At 42.0% G+C, this 15,280-nt stretch overlaps 1 protein-coding gene across 3 annotated transcripts in view; it reads right to left on the minus strand.

The window, feature by feature from the left end:
* Positions 1-1,143: 1,143 nt before the first annotated feature.
* Positions 1,144-15,280, minus strand: part of LOC100877367 (uncharacterized) — an 81,916-nt gene continuing 67,779 nt past the window's right edge. For 2 of the 3 annotated variants that reach the window (XM_076530114.1, XM_012290801.2), the window contains exons 3-7: positions 14,705-14,807; positions 12,558-12,580; positions 6,892-7,050; positions 6,027-6,381; positions 1,144-5,322 (exon numbers count right to left, since the gene is read on the minus strand). In XM_076530114.1, coding sequence (XP_076386229.1) covers positions 4,932-5,322; positions 6,027-6,381; positions 6,892-7,050; positions 12,558-12,580; positions 14,705-14,807 — 1,031 coding nt within the window. In that variant the 3' untranslated portion in view covers positions 1,144-4,931. The remainder of the gene's footprint in view (positions 5,323-6,026; positions 6,382-6,891; positions 7,051-12,557; positions 12,581-14,704; positions 14,808-15,280) is intronic. The other variant, XM_076530115.1, reaches the window with a different exon arrangement.

Genomic DNA, 15,280 nt, shown 5'->3' on the forward strand with positions numbered 1-15,280 from the left:
TTCTTTAAGCACCGTTTCACGTAGCTAACGAAACCGATACTAATATCGGTAATTACAAGCTCGTTCATTTTTACAACGCTCTACATTCGTTAAGGTTTTATACATTATTCTTCACGTAGAATCTACGTGTTTTATAGTACATTTTATACTTTATAGTTACAAAACTTTAGGCAAGACATCACATCACATACGAGCATTGGCGTAACTAGTCTCTGGAGCTCACTAGTTTCACTTATAGGCAATTAGGGAACAAATTTGAAATTTTGCAAATTTAGTTTGATAAACAAGCTGAGAATTTGAGAAACTTGGGTGTTTAACAATTTGTGAATTAATCGCTCATAAGCAATTAGGGTACAAATTTGAAATTTTGCAAATCTGGAAATTTGATAAACAATTTGGGAATTTGAGAAACTGAGCTTAACAATTTGTCAATCTGCAAAATTTCCAAACTGAGGTATTCCTCCTAGTTACACCAGCGCAAAAGTACAAATTCGGTATTTACTCGTGACAGGAACATTGACGATAAAATCTCGATACATTTTCTTTTCGATTATGAAAATAGCTCAGGGCCTCTCGTTGATACGTATTATCAAGTATATGTCGCGATCGAAGTTTCTAAGATAAATCGCAGGTTTCCTGTCGTTTCGCAATGATGCATTTAATAGGTATCAGTTTTTTGCAGTGCATTTCAACATAACTAACCGTACTTACGTCAGTACGCATATTCGAACACTTGTCCATAACATAATTTCCCTATCTATTTCTACATTTTTCTTTGACACCTCTACTTTGTGTTTCGAAAATGAAATTTGCAATTAAAACAGGAGATACACTGTCATTCTTCCCTTTTTAACAAAAAAATCACTTTAGTTCTTCCTCGCGTGCACTTAGCCGAACATTCTGCGGATATTTACCCCGCCGTCAAACAGAAACCGTGTTAAGTACAATATTCATTCCAGTAGCATTTTTCCGGTGGACAGTGAGTAACGTAAGACTGTCTCGATTTCAGCGGTAATTCGAAAAATGCATAGGAATTAGCGGGAACGGTATGCGTGTACGTTTCGGTGGCATCGGCGACAAAGGTATTCGCCATAGGCACGTAGATGCGTGAGTTTATGCGTGCGAGCTGGCGTAACGCGGCAACGGAGAGAACGAAGAGCACAAGAAGAAGGTAAGAAAGGAGCGGCGAGGTGTGCGGGTCGCCAACACATATCTCGATATCTCACGGTTCGATCTTTCTCGGTCCTGGCCGCCCGTATATTTACATGTATAATTTATATATCCCGTAGCAGGAACGAAGGTGGTGTGTGCTCAGCCAGGGCGGGTCCTAACGTTTTCTTACAGCCCTACCCTTCGGACGCATCCTTGCATCGCTGCACAACTTATACAGAGTGTTTCATCGGACCTCTTACAAATCGTTATCTCTTAACCTCTTAATTCTATCGGAATGATTCTCCGTTAGAACGAATTTAAGAAGTCTTTTGAACTAGACAGAACCTAAACTTAATTATATTCATACACGACAACAAAATAAGTTCATCCTTTCACAATTTGCAATGGTGTACATTCTAAAATATCTCCATGTTTGCAAAACATAGTTGATCGTCCACAGAATAAAATTTCGATATGATTTTCACCGGATAAAACAAGTTTCATCTACGGATAAGCTAAATTGTACAAAGATCAAGGGGTTAGAATCCCGATGGTATGGCACATCCGAATCATTTCGATACTATTAATGGATTTGTATATTAGACACGATCTTGGGAGGTTTACCGAAACAACTCGAGGGTCGAGAATTTTGCGGGATTCCAGCAAAGTGGATTCCCATACCTCCGCAGTGGCGATTCCGTTGCACTTGCTCGATGAATGAGGATGCGTCTTGAGAACGGTGCTTTGAAGGAGCCATTCGGAGATTTCTTGAATTTCCAAAGGTATGTATCAGGAAAATAACGCTCGTTGTTATTGAAACATTCCTTGGCATGTATTCATCGACAGCCATTTTTATGGCGGAACCTGTTAAGCTGGGTGCAGATATATTTGCACAAAATTTAATTGAATTTGTACGGGGAAAATTATCTTTCATTTCTAGTCAAATTTTTCTCCTTAAAAAATTTTCAAATTCTTTAACAAAAATAATTATTTTATTGTGACAGTTTAATGTATTTCTATATTTAATGTATAGAGTGATGAAATATATTGTTTGTGCAAAATGAACCCAGCGAACGCAGCAAAATATTTACTGTTACTTTCAAGACTCTACGACGTTACGCCTTCGCATAAACTTCCCCGTTCAGCTACGAGGCCGATTACGAGCCGCTCACACAAATGCGGAAGATGCCGGTAGACGAAGGTGGGCCTCAATTAAGCTCGGATACCAACGAATTCCGTAATACGTTCCCGTTCGCGTAACATGACCACGATAAGAGTTACCCATCCAACGGTGCCGCACCGTGCGTTCGTGGGATTTTTTTCGACTAAATAATGCGCCGGTACCGAGCTGGCCATCTCTCCTTACCGCCATTGTGGTCGCGAGGGAGTGCAATTAATTATTCCGTGCCCGCGAGAGAGTGCATTGTTGCATCTGTTGTTGCACACTCCGTGTTTCCTGCACGCGTGTGCGTGCGTATAAACGAGAGGAGAAGCTGTGAATGATTCTGGGCCGCGAAACGGTTTTTGGTCAATTGCGATTCTTTGTACTCCGCCATCGAGGGCCGCGGTAATTTATGAGCTCACGGTTGCCCCGTGCAATTTACGGCGATTTATCGCGATACGGAAACGATTAACCCTTTCGATACTGAGGGATACTCGCCAGGAAACCATTGTGTACACTCGAGACATTTTTCTCTTAAGAAAATAGCAATATAGGAGAAAATATCCTTGTCATTTGTTGATGTTTGCTTGATAGATTTTCAAATTCACCGACATAACAATTTGGAGATTTGTAGTTCAGCTTTGGCGATGTTGAGGTTTGAACATTTTGGGAAAGCGAGGTTCAGAAATTTATAACTTTGAACATTATAAAATTCTTAAATTTTTAACCCTTTGCACTCGAAGATTATTTGACTGTTTACAAACAACTTTAAAACTTAGTTAAAAAGTTAAATGAATTCTTTTGAGGTTATTTTTCTACTAATAATTTCCATTATTCTTTCACTATACATCACACGTGTCATATTAAAGAATCAGTTAAAAAATGCTTGTTTCAAATTATTGTATTAAATAAAATGGTGACTGAGAGTCACCTCGCGCAAAGGGTTCATGAGTTTCTAACAAAATTTTGCAATGCGAGAGTTTCAGTTAAAATATCAAAGTCAATGTGTAACAGGTGAATTTGTATCAGCCAGGGCGGTAAAGAGTGGCTACGAGTCGGGAAGGTGTGCAGTGATTGCGCGTGGACAGGCTGGCGCAGGTGAGACACAAATGAAAGACGTAAAAGCGGACTCTGCGGAGAATCCCAAGGTAGAATGTCTCTTCCAGTTCGTGTTCTGTCGAAGGAACAATCGGGACTGTCCGAAGGGAAGGTAATTAAGAGAACACGACGGCGACGATTAAACGAGTCCTGCCGAATCGGGTGAAACGAATTAATTCCAGCGGTGAACGAGGGTCGAAGATAAACGATTGAGCTTGACGAAGGCCGGGAATCCTGTTTAACGATTCACTGACGAATACTTTCACACGATATCGCGAAACGAGCTTCTCACTAACGTTAATATAGTACTGTGCACCGTGTTACGTTTATCGAAGTCTTTTTAATTTGCAAATCGAGAATTAAGATTCAGATATTCACATTCAGATATTCGAAACATTGAATATTTATAAATTTGAAACATTAAAAGTTTATAAATCTGAAATATTGAAATTTAAAAATTTGCATTAGGAATTTAGAAGACTTCCAGAAATTATTTTCAGCTAAAAAGTTGAAGCATGATCTTGAGTCATTTCGCTCGAAATACGAGGGTAGAGTTACCAAAGGTGCTTATTGAAAGTCTTGAAACGTCAAATTACGAAACACTTGTTCCTCGAAACGACTTCATTGCACTCGATCTCGTTATGAAACTCGTTTTCGTTACCTCTGCGATTCTCCGATCTCGCATTCGCGAGTGAGCTCTATTAAGGCACGAAATAACGCTCGATTGTTCCTAGTCGCACTATTGCATCAGATCAGAATAACACGAGTTACGTACACGTGAGATACATTCGTACTAATAAACCGGAAGACTAATTCACTATGGACGGCCATTCCCTGAGAGCAGAACAATAATGACGTTCGTTCACGGTTCACAGTTTGCAAATGTGGCTTCTGATTTGTTCAGAAGTCGCGTTACAAGCTGCACGTTTCCTTGCGTAACGTAACAATTAATTGTTTCATCGAGCTTGATTAATTTGTACGAAAGTTATGTTGCGGTTACGGTGATAGCGTTTCCTGCCGGGTAATTAATCTCGTAGAAATTTATTGTTCGTTTATTCGGAATGCTAATTCGACGGAAGTCGCTTTCGCTGTAACTGCACCATTCGCATGTTTGATAAGTATCAATTTCTGAGTCTATTCGAAATGTGAGAACTGCAAATTGAAAATTATGGCACTGGCTTCCTCAAAGAAATTCCTGCAATTCGTCTGCTATTTCTTAACACGTTGATAGCCACAGTGAATTAGAACAGAACTTTCGTCAATCAGACTCAATAGTTTTCGATTAAATTAAATTTTTGTCTACAGTCACCCATAAACTTCCATCATCTCATCTTCGTTCAAACTACCTCAGTCCACATCATTAAAGTCTTCCAAGTCTTCGTAGAAAAATAAATAGAGCACCATCGAAAGCTCCACTTCCAAACGATTCACAACCAAGATTCGCACTTTCCAGTAACACCTCGTCACAACTTAAAGGAACATTCGAACAGACTAATCCTCACTTCACCAGTTTGAACGTTTAGATGTAGTCCGAAGGCACTGAACTTTCGTTAATCGCCGCCAATCGATACTGCGAACTCTCCAGACCCTGAGAGTTTAGATGAAGGTTCGTGTTGGTCGCCGAAGCGGCTGCAGGCATCTGCTGGTTCGTGGAATTGGAGCTAAGGTCACTATAGTAAGCGCTGCTGGGTGCGCTGCTCAACGTCGGACCATCCGGTTCAGCGTCGCTTCCGGTGTACGCTGTGTTCTGATACGACGGATGTTCACCGTTCCTGCTACCGATCCGTAACTCCGGATGATGATGGTGATGATTGTGGTGGTGATGGTGGTGATGATGATGTTGTATCTGACCCGGCGGCACCGGAGTCGACGGCCCGTTCTCGTACATCTCGTAATCCGGTTCTTGTAACCTGAAAACATCGGATTACGATGTTACCCAACGTCCAGGAATCGATTAGCGTTTACGATAAACCGTTGATCGTCTGTCTGCTTTATTTTCTAGTCTATGAAATTGACCGATCGCATCTTTCTTGCTCTTATTTAGAATATGGTTATAGAAATTTATAGGTTATACGAGATTTGATGAAGGATACGGAATCTACCGGGTGTTCGATATTCAGGATTTTTCGAAGAGTTATAATATTTTGGTTACGAATGACTGTTCGATTGAGATTATTTTTCAATTAAGATATGTCATTTGTGCAAGTAGAAATGGTGCAAGTATGAAGTGTTTTGGAAGGATCTAACAAGTCATCATCGTCAGAAGGAACACTCTATATAGCAATGTAGTTTTTCCATGTTCGATATGTATCCGCTAAACCGGTTGTTCAAGCCCATAAACACTGATGTATACGATACTCTCTTTTCGTTCAAATATTTACGTTTAATTGCTTATGAAAGGAATTAATAATGTTTCTTTCGCAGACATTATGGTCAAAAGTAATAAGATCAGAGCCTGTGCTATTATCGTTACGTGATCACGTTAGAGGGTATCATTTCGAACCCGAGAAAGAAACCGTACAATTACGGTTGATCGATTGAAATTACTAAATTGTAATATTTCAGAGATCGAGACGACAAATAAAAGCTTAATTACGAGGATTAATTTACTTACCTTTTACTATGGCGGGTTCGAAGCGTATCCCCTCGGAGAGATCCGTCCCCGTTGCCTCCGCCGTAATGACGATGTAACCTCGCGGCGTCCAACTCGTGGTACTCGTCGTCCTGCCCGCCGGAAGTTGTACCGTATGTCGAGCTTCCTCTCATTTGTAGCTGCAGATCGCTAGCGTAGCTCGCGGCCTGAGAGTCCAGTTCTGCGTACAGCGCTTCGTCCGTTTGCATGTGGGTGTAGTGGTTCTCCACTGGAAGATTCATCGCCCGTCTATGTTGCGGAAGAGAAAGAGGCGTCGTGACGACTCCTGGCGTACCACCGCCACGTCGCGAGCCTAACCACGACCACACATTGTGCCCTTCAATCAAATCCAACCAGGAAAATTGGAATTACGTTCCATTTTTTTTCAACCAATTTCCTAACAAATTTTTCACGATTCTCAAAAGGTAACTACTCGAAATACCCGAATAACTCGGTGTCAATTACTCGAACATTTGGATACTTGTTACAAGACACTCGATCTTCGAGACATTGGTTCAACATCTTTATAGGCGTTTGGGGATTTAGGAATCTGAGGACATGGAAATTTGAGAATTTGGTCAGTTGCAATGTCTCGAAGGTCGTTGCCTTGTGAGTATCAAGGTATTCGAGTATTTGACTGCTGAAGTTATTCGAGTAGCACAGCTACCGATACCAACTTAAATTTTTGATCTTATGCTTATCGCGGGCAAAATGGTCGTCAACTGTTTCGCTACCAAGAACAACTACGCAAGTGATCCTTTAATTTCAATTGATACATAAATATTTCATCCTAGAAGAGTATCACTTGGGTAATGTTCCTCGTAAGTTAATTATCAATTAGGCATACCAGGAGTAGGAGCAACGTCGTGATAAGGCGGTAGCTTATCGAGTTCTAAGGGTGGTCGATCCGGTATAACGGCCACGCCACCGCCAGACCCGCCTCCACCAGCTGTGGCACCGGCTTCCTGAGCGTTCGAGTCCTCGACGCCGACGCTGCAGCAGCTCGCTGGAACAAGAAACAAAGGTTCGTGTCCCACGTGAGGTTCGTTGTCCTGGAAAATTCGTTGGTAAGGATCGGTACGCGAAAGTCGTGCTCGAGTTTCAGTCGAGAAGGGTCGAAGCTCGGTATACGAAGCTCGTGAAGTGCCAGGTGATCGTTCGGACAGAATCCTGTTACGTTACACGATCGTGTATATAGGTACACGTACGGGTCATAGATATATTACACACGCGTAACGTAGGTACGCAGGAACCACGAATCATTATGACATGAGTCCGAAGAAAAAAAAAAGCGGCAGTTTTCTGTATGGCCTCATTGTGCGCCCGTCATCGCGCTGTCATGCGACCCTCATAGAAACGCGGCCGTGTATGGGGTGGATGGTAAGAGATCGAGTGGGGCGGATGAAGAAATCGAGAAAGAAAAAAAGGGGCGAGAAGGGGATACGAGTAAGAAAAAAAGGAATTCGGAATTCATAGATCAGAGATGCCGCCTCGTGGCGAAGTAAGCATGAGAAAAAACGAGATTATGGGAATCCTCGTTGGCGCGCCGTATAACCTACGCACGTACGGGGCTCCTCGTTGTCCGGTGATCGGCGCTTTTCGTCGTCCTGGACGATTCTTGGCGGCTGTCACTTGCCAGCGACGAGCGAGAGAGACTGGTTTTCGTTTATCGCTGGCCTTACACCAGCGACAGAAAGCAACGCGTGCAACGGGTATAATCTCTCTCCTCTTCGTGTCTCGTCTAAACGCTATTTTCTTCCTCTTCTTCCTCCTCTTCTGAGAAACTCACCGGGATAATCGCTGATGCGCTCTAACGTAGCAGAATGAGAAGCAGGGTGACGGACTCGAGCAGAAATTTAATTCCGTCCTGTACGGTTCGTGGATATTTATAACGAGCCGTTACACCGTCATTTGCATAATTAGGATCTATGCAACGACCACGAGATTGCCTGGTAATGGAGAGACGCGAACCCTGCGGACGTTCACGCGAAGTCTTTTAATGTATGAGGTAATCGAGAATGTTTTGTGCGTTTCTCGGCCGTCGAACTGCAAATATTTCAGATACAGCCACGTACAAAATCCTGCGAAGATGTACGATCGGATTATTCACGATCGGAATTCAATCTCGAGTTTATCGGGTTAGGTTAGTATCAGTCCGTAGTTTACATCGAGATGGTTGTACGATTTCAACTACTCCTCGAATACCTCCTACATGGCAGAAGGTTATAGTTGTTAGTCACTATCCTGACTTTTCTGCTACAAGACATGCGTCATCGAAGAAATTTGTCCTTCATTATCCGACGAAGAACTGTTCCTAGCCGTTCGATCAAAGCCACGCGAATCCAAGGCGGATAGGGGGCCAATTACCAACAGCTCCGCGACGTTACAAAGATTTCAATTGCCGTGGACACTCTGTTCCGCGACCCTAATCAACCTTCCATTCATTACGTGCCGCTCGTGGAACGCGGTGCTTCATCATTGGAAAGGATGGTCGCGCGACTTCATTTGCGCTCGAGTGGCTAGAAATCCGAGTGCAATCGATTACGTCAAGCTGTAATCGCGTTATTTATCGTCCGACGTAGCAGTCCTCCCCGGCATTCAGACGGTGAACGCATCGACGTACGACGATTTAGCGTTCCATGGCAGGCGTGAAGCAGTTTATTGCTATCGTAAATAAGGCGGTGCCGATTTATCCGGTTTGTTACATCGTTCGAGGGCCAGTTCTCCCTTTATAATTGAACATCGATCTGTCATGAGCATTCTTAGGCTCTCTTTCTGCCACATTGTCGACCGTATAATCGGGAATCAGAAAGCTGCAATGCGCTGTACACTCACAGGCATGGTTCACTTCTCAGCATAAGTGGTGGAGTAAGGAGATATCGTTGTTTGTTAAGTTATAACACTTAGCTTAGAGTACTTGGAAATTTGGGAGTAATATGTTCAAATATAGTCAACATATTACATTTCTTCTGATTATTCAAGGGATGCCTACGCTGCAGTGGAGTGTACGCACCGTTTCCACAATGATTACACCATAGTTCCCATCCACTAGGTGAGGTAATCGGATCCGTATTTTTTCCAGGCTGTCGCTTCTGGTTGTTGTTCGACGGACGCGTTAACCCGCGTGATTTACCGGATTGGATGGTTCGAATATTAATTGGTTGACGGATGCGATAGCCCGGCAAACGGGACGCGTGAAAATCGTGGCGTGTCGTGACAGCGGGAAGGCAAGTGTTCTCCTCACGATCTAGTAGATTCGAACACCTACCAGGATTCTATTTCTTGGCAACCGTGCGTGATCCTTTAGGGTCCAGATTCATTCTGGCTGATATTCTTTCGACCGGTTAGCTGCAACTCGATCGTGATTCTTTCTAGCGCGTCATCGTGTTGGAAACATTGACGCGAAAGGCGATATTAGTGATGAAAGAACTTCTGACTTAAACGCTGGAATGTGTTTGTCGAGTTGAATTTTCATGATTTTCTTGGTATTTGAAATCTTAGTTGATATTCGATACACGATGGTGAAAAAGAAATATAAACTCGTAAGTCCATAAATATGTTCTGTGTACATGTGAAGGGTGTATACGACTTTAGCAGTGAAAGGATTAATCGTAATGAGTTTTTGATCTGCAAAATTAACGTCGCGAGTGTAAATACCGTATTCACTCTAAAACGACTATTCGTCTCTGAAGAAGGTAGGTACGCGCCCTCGGTATCGAAAAGGGTTAATGTTAGTCTGAATACCCTTTCAACGAACACCAGATCCTTGTCGTGGAGCTTTCGAGGGAGCAGAGGCCGATTCGGCGTATCGAGCGAAGAAACGCGCGATAAGCCGATTAACGGATTCGATTCACCTATTCTACCCGGCTCTCGAATCGCCATTGTGTTCCGTCGATCGTGCCGGGAACCTAACGTGTACGGATCTCGTCTTTTTTTTGCGCAACCAGCCCCTTTCAGCCGTCCATTAACGCCTCTCTTGTTCGTTGGCATTCGTGGCAATTCTTACGCACGGTTGTACGTTTCAACGATGTTTCATTAATTCCTTTTTTTCCTCCCCTCTCAACGATATGAAATTGCACCAGCAACATTAACGCGCGTTTACTGCAGGATAACTGTGCCAGAATTCCAATTACATTCGTGTACGTGTACAGCTGTAATTTCGCCATTTGACAAGTTTACACGAACCCGGGATAAATGGTCTAACAGGATGTCGTGCGACGTTAATCACCCCGGTTTTCACGTAATTAATAGGGGAGAGAGGAAATGGCAGGTTGGGACGTCCACTCTTGTTGAGGATCAGAAATAAAGTAGTAGGTAACTACTACTTTAATAGGACGTAAGTACAGTAGTGGACAGAAGTTTAAGACACCTTTGTGTTAAAATATTTGTTAACGTTCAACGATATCTTGGACCTCAAAGTGAATACAAATTTGTTTACAAGAGTAAAACTTCCCATTCGAAAGAAGTTTCATATATTCACTCTTCAAATCACCATTTTCAATAATTTTCCATAGCATCATTAATTATCGAAAATGATCTACATCATCTTTTCATCGCCATATTCGGACATCCTTCTAATCCCAAATTTCTGTCCACAGCTGTACACGTGACACAATATATAATTTAGAATTTCGTGAAAGGCGTGTTCACGAGTTTTTAATGACGAACATTGCGCAACGGTTCCTGTTATCCAAACACGTAAACGATTTTTAAGTATAGGCTAGATTTTTCCGGACAGTGTCGTCGATTGTTTAGCTTAATTAACCTTGTGTGTCGATTCGTTCCAATTAGTCGTACGGAGTGTTCCATAATGATCGGCGTCCAATTATAGTAAGCGTAACCGAATAGAATCGATCACGAAGTTTCGGTGTGAAGGCCGCTTAAGTCGAATCGTGGATCGACGACGGAGTTCAGGGAGGTTCGGTAAAACGAGTGTCGGATAATTAATTCGAGTGACCCTTGTATACCCAGGCCGGCAGCCAGCCGGGCAGTAAGGTTTGCCCCTCTCTGCTCTCCTCTTCTTCTATCTGCCCTCGTTCTCAACCTCGATCCTCCTCCTTTCTTCGTTCTCTCTGGTCCCAGCCACGTTGATCGTATCGTGCCGCGGGTGATTTTAAATCAGAAAGTTAATTAGACGCGTTTCACTGTCCTTTATGTCGCCCGTACGTCGCGTCGTGTCGCGTCGAGTCGAGCCGAGTCGCTTTACCCTTTAACGTGTGCACGAGCTGAATATACCGCCGTGAACGGCTTTCATTATGCGAACTAATTAAACTCCAATCGACGCTGACACTCGACGCCACGGCTCTACTATGCTTCTCGTTTGCACCAATCGACGCTCCACGTCGCCAGACTGTGTGAGGCCCGTGTGTCTTTCTCCTCTTCAGCTTTGATCAGACGGACAAGCTGCTGATGTCCACGTAAGACATCCGGATGCGCCTCTCAAGGTTAGCACATTGTGTCGAGAAAACGAGAATTGCGGTTGAACGATCAGTGCGTTTGCCAGACAGAAATATTCTGTAGGGATGAGCTCGAAACCCTTCCACCATATATTCTACTTAAAAAACTAACGTGGTTAAGGTGTGAAGGTAGAGGTTCTATGTTTCACCCTGTCTAGGTTTCATCTACGTTCAATATCACTCTAGAACCTCATAGGACTTCATCTTCCTAGTTCGTCTTCCATCTTCCTCTCCTTTAATACGACTTAGAATCTTCTTAGAATGAAATCTCTTAAGGGTCGGATCTAACTGGGTTTCCTCCATAAATGCATGAATGTGACCGTAGCTTTTACATGTCAATCTAGGTAATTTCCCTATGTGATCTATGCCCTAATCTCTGATTACTATGACACGGCATGTTTTTCATAAAACTTAGGCATAATGGTGACGGCACACGTGGCGAGGTTGTTGAATACAGGTTCCAAAGAATACTCGTAAAGAGGGGTTGAATGAGGAACGATTAAAAGGTGGATATCATATTTTAGCAACGGATAAAGGAATCGAATAGGTAGGATCGTAAATCGATATCTCTGTAGGGGATCTAGGATAATTGCAAATCATACGATCTGTCAGAGCTTCGTCATAATCGCGGCTGTGATTAGGGTCGTAACGCGTTCCGATTGCTACGTCTACCTATTGTACCAATTTTCTATGACCGGTACGGGTAATTACTGCCTATATGGCAATTTAAAATTCTATTATCATTAAAGAACGGCTGTGAGCAAGAGTGTTATGTTAAAACGAAAATGAAAAGGAATCCGTGTAATTATATGTGATTAACGCGGCGAATGGTGACTAATTCCAGTTCCAACAAAAACATCGTCACGGTAATAATTTATTATATTATGGAGATAAAGAGATAAGTGTACTGACAAGAATCCAAAGTGGACTTAACCGCGAACTCGATAAGCAGCTTACAAGTAATCCTATTATCTCTATTAATAAGTACAGCTCAAAATACCTGCCAGACTCATCGTAAAAACGTGCATTTTATTGTAATCCGTGAAACTGATCTTACCTCTCCCACCGGTGCTCTTCAATCTGCAACACAAAAGGAAAGCACGATTTTATTAAAAATTTCAAGCACAGAAATTGTAAATCTGAAGATACAGATTGCATAGACTTGCAATTGCATAGACTTGCAATTTTGGAAGACATGATGGAATAAAAATACTGTATATACACAATGATGCATACTTTTCATGACATATCTCGAGTAAATAATGAACAGTAATACTATCTTTTGAAACAATTAATTTGATACAGCAGTGCAGTACTTCAAAGATAATCTCCCAATTACAAACCAGAACGGTAAAAATCGCGATCTCTGAATAAAAGTGCGAATTAAGAATATACATATTTATTAATAAGCAATTAGAGTATAAACGTTAATCTCAGAAGTTGTATCTTTTTTCAAGAATCAGAGGAAGTGGCCCGCAATAAAGATTCCCCGTTGCTGATCAGGGCGTAACGAAATGGGGCAGCTGCGTTTACGAGTGTCCGCACCTTTTTTCATTGTTTCCTCCCGATTGTTTTTGCCTGACACGCGGCGAATCCAAATCGAAGCGATCTAGTTAGTAACCGGTTCACCCTGCTTTATTACGGTTCGGTTCCCTTTCGATTTTGATGCATTGCGGGTAGGTGGTAATTTAAGGGAAATCGATCGGCTGCTGCCAGCCAGCTTATAAACCGCGATCATTCCACGAATCTACCTGATCGCCGATCCGTATCGAGATGCGCCGCTGATCTTCTGCCTCTTTGTATGGATTTCGAAGGCAATCTCACGGGAACCGATCGAGCAGGTGTTTACGCTCTCGTATTTCGATTCGAAATTCCGCGATCGACCGGATAAATCCCCTATCAGGAAGTCTGATTGAATTCAAGTTCAATGATAGCTGAGAACAACTTTTCTACGATTTACTGATAAAACGATGAATTACGTTGATCCGGAGAACAGTTACAGATCTACCGATACTATGACTTGTATTGATAGCTCATGTTTCGATGTGAACACACGTTCACAGTTTCTAATCTTTGTATCTACAAACTAAATCCGCAAAAATTTTCAGTTTTTAAACGACCAGATTTACAATTTTTTGTATTCCTAAATTTCTAAGTGTTCAAATTATCAAATACCTAAACACCATATTCTTAAATCCTGAACACCTATATCCATAAACTCTATGTGAACAAATTCACAAATTCATAAATTCTCGAGCTACAAACCTCAAGATCTTAAATTAGCAAATTTGCAACTCCTCAAATGGCCAAATATTTAAGTCCTCAAATTCTCAAATCTCTTGAACTCCAAGTCCTCAAAAACTCCAATTCACAAACCCTAAATGATCAAATTCACTAATTCCCAAATACTCAAATTTCCAAATTCCTTAATCCACAAACCTCAAGATACCAAATTAGCAAATTTGCAGCTCCTCAAGTGCCCAAATTTTCAAGTCCCAAATTCTCAAATCTCTTGAACTTCAAATCCCCAAATTCCCCAGCGTACAAACCCTAAATTTAAATTGCAAGTTACTAAATGTCCACCGTCACAAATCCCCAAATCCCTAAATCTCCAAATTCCCAAACTCCCTATCCCCCAATCCCCAAATCCTCAAATTTCCAAATTCCCAAACTCCCTATCCCCCAATCCCCAAATCCTCAAATTCCCAAATCCCCAAACTCCCTATCCCTCAATCCCCAAATTCCCAAATCCCTAAATCTCCAAATCCTCAAATTCCCAAATCTCCAAACTCCCTATCCCTCAATCCCCAAATTCCCAAATCCCTAAATCTCCAAATCCTCAAATTCCCAAATCCCCAAACTCCCTATCCCCCAATCCCCAAATCCCCAAACTCCCTATCCCCCAATCCCCAAATCCCTAAATCTCCAAATCCTCAAATTCTCAAATCCCCAAACTCCCAATCTCCCAAATCCCCAAATCCCCAAATCCCTAAATCCCTAAATCCCTAAATCCCCAAATCTCCAAATCCCCAAACTCCCAATCTCCCAATCCCTAATTCCAAATCCCTCAATCCCCAAATCCCCAAATCCCCAAACTCCCAATCCCCCAATCCCCAATTCCCAAATTCCTAATTCCCCAAACCCCAAAATTCCCACAATTCGCTCTCCTTAATTTTTCTATAATTTTCCAAGAATCATACTAACCTCCGACAGTGAAGGAGGGTGACCATGACCACCGCCCCGATCCCAGCTGACACTAGGGAAACAATCACCAGAGTGAGCACCCATCCGAGTTCTCCAGGAGCTTCTGAAAAATAAACCAAAAGACAGTGATTAAACCGGTGCAGTAAACACTTGACGCTGTTTTTAGCGGATCACCGTACCGTAACAGGTTGGTCATTTTTTTGCGGTGATTCTGAAAGAACACGGAATAAAAAGATGTACTATGAAGGTTAGTGGTCTCGTTACACAGCGATACTATGGATATTTGATTGTTTTTCTTTTGCATGAAATTCCTTTGTTCTTTCTTGCCAGATTTAGATCGTATTTCTGCTATTTTCTTGTGATTTTCTGTGTGGAGTTTAGGTGTCATTAACGAAACCATTTACCGTAAACATTCTTTGTAATATGTTTTTATGTTGCAAGTACACTCTTTAAAAAATTATAAAAAATTTTGAATAGTGCTGTATATTCAAAAACTTTTGAATAATTTTTTGTTATACATATTGAATATACAATGGTACGATTAGTCATAGTTAACAAGTATAGAAATTATAGTAG

This window comes from Megachile rotundata, chromosome 3 (genome assembly GCF_050947335.1).
Source record: "Megachile rotundata isolate GNS110a chromosome 3, iyMegRotu1, whole genome shotgun sequence".
Lineage (NCBI taxonomy): Eukaryota > Metazoa > Arthropoda > Insecta > Hymenoptera > Megachilidae > Megachile > Megachile rotundata.